This window comes from Nematocida homosporus, assembly GCF_024244095.1.
Source record: "Nematocida homosporus strain JUm1504 chromosome Unknown 4397, whole genome shotgun sequence".
Taxonomy (NCBI): Eukaryota; Fungi; Microsporidia; genus Nematocida; species Nematocida homosporus.
Genome location: NW_026250590.1, coordinates 1 through 4,825, shown reverse-complemented (window position 1 = coordinate 4,825; position 4,825 = coordinate 1). Strand labels below are relative to the sequence as shown.

General features: G+C 40.7%; 5 protein-coding genes across 5 annotated transcripts; 3 read left to right on the top strand and 2 right to left on the bottom strand.

The window, feature by feature from the left end:
• Positions 1-849: 849 nt before the first annotated feature.
• On the bottom strand, positions 850-1,296 carry NEHOM01_2462 (large subunit ribosomal protein L27Ae; the record flags this gene model as incomplete). Its single annotated transcript, XM_051491338.1, has 1 exon — positions 850-1,296. The coding sequence occupies one exon, from the start codon at positions 1,294-1,296 to the stop codon at positions 850-852; it is 447 nt and encodes a 148-aa protein (XP_051347298.1).
• A 99-nt stretch (positions 1,297-1,395) lies between these two features.
• Positions 1,396-1,929, top strand: NEHOM01_2461 (60S ribosome subunit biogenesis protein NIP7; the record flags this gene model as incomplete). The annotated part of the gene is made up of 1 exon (XM_051491337.1): positions 1,396-1,929. One exon carries the CDS (start codon positions 1,396-1,398, stop codon positions 1,927-1,929), a length of 534 nt encoding a protein of 177 aa, XP_051347297.1.
• A 125-nt stretch (positions 1,930-2,054) lies between these two features.
• Positions 2,055-3,989, top strand: NEHOM01_2460 (uncharacterized protein; the record flags this gene model as incomplete). The annotated part of the gene is made up of 1 exon (XM_051491336.1): positions 2,055-3,989. The coding sequence occupies one exon, from the start codon at positions 2,055-2,057 to the stop codon at positions 3,987-3,989; it is 1,935 nt and encodes a 644-aa protein (XP_051347296.1).
• Positions 3,979-4,410, bottom strand: NEHOM01_2459 (uncharacterized protein; the record flags this gene model as incomplete). The annotated part of the gene is made up of 1 exon (XM_051491335.1): positions 3,979-4,410. The coding sequence occupies one exon, from the start codon at positions 4,408-4,410 to the stop codon at positions 3,979-3,981; it is 432 nt and encodes a 143-aa protein (XP_051347295.1).
• Positions 4,411-4,434: 24 nt separating this feature from the next.
• NEHOM01_2458 (uncharacterized protein) lies at positions 4,435-4,701 on the top strand (the record flags this gene model as incomplete). The annotated part of the gene is made up of 1 exon (XM_051491334.1): positions 4,435-4,701. One exon carries the CDS (start codon positions 4,435-4,437, stop codon positions 4,699-4,701), a length of 267 nt encoding a protein of 88 aa, XP_051347294.1.
• Positions 4,702-4,825: the final 124 nt, after the last annotated feature.

Genomic DNA, 4,825 nt, shown 5'->3' with positions numbered 1-4,825 from the left:
ATCTACCCTACAATTCAATATGACGTCATCCTCACACACAACCATATTTATTTAACAAATCACATCGATACTCGTCTCAAGGAAGGTCTTTAATAGAGTAGGCATTGGCCAATGAACCCTATCCAACCCAACCCAACACTAACACCATCTAATCTATAAAAGCTTATCTAAAACTCTCGAGAGAATATAGTCGAATAAAATCTAACACCATCCACTTCTAAATCTACCCTTAGGGATGAAAGGTTGTATTCCTGGTCCTAGAGACAGAAAGGAGGCTCACTTGGTACTTTGGCTCAATAAAGATAATTTCCAAGTCTCACCTGCTGAGGGCTTTTGTATTTCAAACTGGGCGAGCTTCATACTCGGCGTGTCACAGTTAATACAAGTTCTATCGGTGATATACCTAATACGACCTGGCTAGATATTTATTGGTTGTACACGACCATAAGTAAAAAGATGCCAATAAGTAAAAAGATGACGTCATCTTCTTACATGACGTCATACTTAAATTTTAGTAATTCTCAATATATTCACTAAATTCTGAGCTCCTTTAAATTCTCTACTAACCCAATTAGTCCCCTAGAATTACGAGTTGGTATCTAAAAGTAAACTAGACCAAACAAGGAATAAAGGGTTTAGTATGAAAGAAAGAGTAGTAATCGCTTAGTAACCCAAACTCAACTTAACTCAACTCATAGGAGTTTTATGAAGATCTTCAAATTTAAGAAGTGCCTCAGATAGTTTCTTTATCTCACCGCCTGCCCGGGATCCAGTGGGTTTGAATCTCCTTCACCCGAGCGCTCATTAATAACTAACATCATAGGCACCTGCCACAGATTCTTTATTTATCTAAACTGTGAGGACACATTGGCCTCCAGCTTCAACAATCTTCCTTTCAGCTTCAGGAGTAAATTGGCGAGCCTTGACGACAATTGGCATAATTGGCTTGTTGCCACTACCAACAACCTTGAAGTATCCAAAGTCTGGTAGGTTTAAAACGGGTACCTTAGTTTGATCGGCAACGGCTTCATCAAAAGCTCCAGCCTTATCAACTAAACTCCATAACTTATCAACTGAAATTATCGGCATATACTGCTTGTTCTTCCTTTCAAAGAAAACACACATTCCACGTTTACCAAAGTAATCTGGATGGTATCTTTCAAAGAGTGTTCGGTGATGAGTCAGACCTCCGGCCTTTCCACGACCTCCAGGATGCTTACGATGCTTTCCAACTCGACCATGCCCATGGGATACGTGTCCTCTCAACTTACGACACTTTTTAACTCGATTTAACATTACGGGGGTAACAAAAAATTGAAATAAAGAGTGTAAATCTAAGCTCAAAAATTTCCAAATATAGTAATAAATATTGGGTTTAGTTTCCAAATTTTTGCGATGCGTGAACTAACTAGTTTAGAACTTGAAAAAGTAGAAAAGAAGGTAAAGCAGTATATTGGGAGTAACTTTGGTTCGTTCTTAAATCCGATGTTTCGTTTGGTTTTGAATAATCAGAAAGTTTATTATGTATCAACCGATTTACTTAAACGGGCCCAATTAGTGGCTCGTGATAATTTAGTTTGTTTGGGGACTTGTTTGGGCCGTTTTACTAAATCAGGACATTTTAGGATTAAGATAACGGCTTTGAGTATTTTATGGAACTATTGCTTGAACCGGGTGCGAGTGAAACCGACGGCTGAGATGAGTGTGCTTTATGGTAACCATGTACAACGGGCGCACTTAGTAGGCATTCCTACGGAGGTGAAGAAGAATGCTGGCGTGGTTTTGTGCACAGTTCATGATATTCCCTTGGGTTTTGGAATTATGACGAAATCGGGTACGGAAATTGTTTCGGGAGATCGGACGGCTGTAGTAGTAGTTCGACATGGAGATGCTGGAGAGTACTTGCGTAATGAAGCTGATTTGATGTGATTTAATCAGATTTGCTTTAGAGGTCGTCGACAGTAGTACGACCGGTTGGAATGGGAGGATTAGAATGAAAGAAAGGTAGAGAAACAAGCAGAGATACTAATAAAGACTACAAATATTTTCGACTAATGGTAAAAGAGGCGGTGGGAGTTAGTTGCGGGGGTCCTAGGAGGGAAGGCTGGGGTGAAGGAGTAAGTTTTGGGTACTATCTTGGCCGGCAGGAGTATTTGGTAAAGTTGGCAAACTTGGGCGTATCGAGTGATTGGATACAACGAGTAGTTGAGTTTATGGAACGGTATCATTTAGGATACTTTTTGGGTATGAAAGAGACCGTGCTAGTTAGTGGTGAGTTAGCTGCCGGGTTTAGAGCTTACCATACTAGAACGTACTTGTCCGGGTTTAAGACCGAGGAAGAAGATCAAGTTGATAACTTGGCAGCGACTGAACAGAAGAATGGTCAAGATGGAGTTGAAGTGAAAGAAGAAGTTAGAATGGATGGGGGAGTAGAAAGTGCTAGTCAGCGCATGCGCAGTAAAATAACGGATGCCCGGTTTGATCGTCAGTTTGTGCGGGCGTACGGTCTGTACGTGAATGGCCAGTATTTAGGATGTCGAGAAGTGGTGGAGGAGTTGTTGCGATGGGGAGTGCGTAAGTCTTCGATTTATTTTGGATGCCGACTGCACCTATTGTCTCTGGGTGGTGCTGCTGCTTATCGGGCGGGACAGTACTATGACGCCCTGTGGTTAAGTCGTGCCGGTATAAAGCTAGCTAGTCTAGTGGGCTTTCCTGGTGGAGTCAAGTACTTTGATGAAATGGTAGGGATTATAGAGTATGCCGCGGGCGTACAACTGGAAAAAGTAGAGGGTAAATGGACATTACTGGCTGAAACGATAGAAGAACCGGTAGAAAGAAAGTTAAGTATTGAAGATAAGATCGGGCGGGCCTTGAAGTATGGCAATGAACTATCTTTATTGCGAGATGTTAAGATATACGATCCGCGTGAAAGAATGTTTGTGAATGAGCCTCGAGAAGTCTCGGCTTATGTAAACGAAATTAGACATATTGGTGATGTCTGTACTGATGTTTCACCCTTATTAGTTTATACAATAGACGGGGCCGTTGCTTTTGGCCTGATTTTTACCCAGAATAGTAAGACTAAGATGTCAGTGATCAAAACAAAGATAATGACGGCAGGACTACTGGCCAGGATGAAAGAAATTGGAAGGAAGAATCGAGAAGTCCTGAAACGTGCCTGTCTAGAGACTACTGATAAGAAAAAGTGGTGGGAAGATCGTGAAAGTCTTGATAAGGCCATTGAACGTGAAGTAGTCCAACTAGATACGTACTTAAGAAGGTTTCAACAAAAAGGACATGCATTTGCTAATCGTGTGATTCTAGTAATTGAAGATGTTTTAGGTATCTTCCCTTTTGAAATGTGCTCGGTCTTAATGAACTGTGGTATTACCCGGGCTTCATCTTTAGGACACATTATGAAAGCAAGGAAGAAACCTCATGAAGTATTAGCTGAGACGGACTTCTTCTACGTTCTGAATCCTGAACAGAACTTACCACAGACTGAAGAAAGAGTACTTTCCTTTCTAGCATCACATTTACCACAAGCCACAGGTATTAAGAACCGTATCCCTGAACCAATGGAAGCGGAGAAGGCCATGGTTAAGCATCGGGTTTTTATGTACTTTGGACATGGAGGTGGAGAGAAGTTCTTCTCGCCTAAGTCATTGGGTCAACTTACTAAAGATATTCGAGATAAAAGGACTACTCTCTTTTTATTTGGATGTTCGAGTGCACGGGTCTTTGCCTTCCCTAAGTACAACACACATAGTACCTGTATTTCCTATCTGCACAACCCGGCTATTGAAGCGGTCGTTGGGTCGCTTTGGGACATTACTGATAAGGATCTTGATTTAGTTAGTTTAAAACTTATCGCTGAAATCAAAACAAACCCAAACTCCTTGCCTTGGGTACTGAATAGAGCTAAACACGAGTGTCGGCTTAAGTACCTTAATGGTGCTGCCTTAGTTCTCTACTCAACTAACCTTTAAGATTCTTTTGTTTTGATATTTTTGGGACTTGACTGAAATCAATATCTTTGATTCCAGCACCAATTCCCATGGTTATACTGTAGAGTGAACTCCAATCTTCTAGAGCAATTGGATGTTCACCTTCAACTTTAAAAGATACATCGACATTATCCATGGCTCGACTGATAAGTTTCTTTTGTACTTCAAGTTTTGAGTAGACATCTTTGAACTTAACGGTTCCTTCCATCTGTTTAACGTACTTTAGAAAGAAGACTAGAGTGTACATCTTTTGTACGGCCTTATCTACATAGGGCAAATCTTTCATTTGCTTATTAATATAAGTCTTATAAGCACTTTCAAGGGCGGGTGGAATTGCGACTCCTAAACGAGATACGATGTCAACATACTCTTTATATAACTCCTTGTTAAAGGCATCGAACATATGTACCGCAAATTTTGTCTATTTATGATTGCCCACTTCCACTTTTGTGAGTCTATTCCGGCTAAAAAGGCCGATTTACACTCCTTTATTACTTTGGAAGAGACCATGGACCTTCCCTCAGCTGAGGAAGTCGATGCTTTATCTGATGTTTTAATTTCCGAATGTCCAGAGACTTTAAGATTAGAGGCGGCTGGAATTGAAATTCTTGATCGGCTCTATGGTACTGAGCAGAGTAGTGCCACACGTGAGGTTAAGTGCAAGGGTGTGATTAGGGACGAGTGTCGTATTTGAAATCTGATTGTGCTAAATAAATACTAGTAAAGAATGTTATTGTCTGTATGATATGAAGGTATGATTACTTGTCTGACTACTAAATTGTTGTTGACCTGTAAAGCTATGATATTATAGTGAGTAG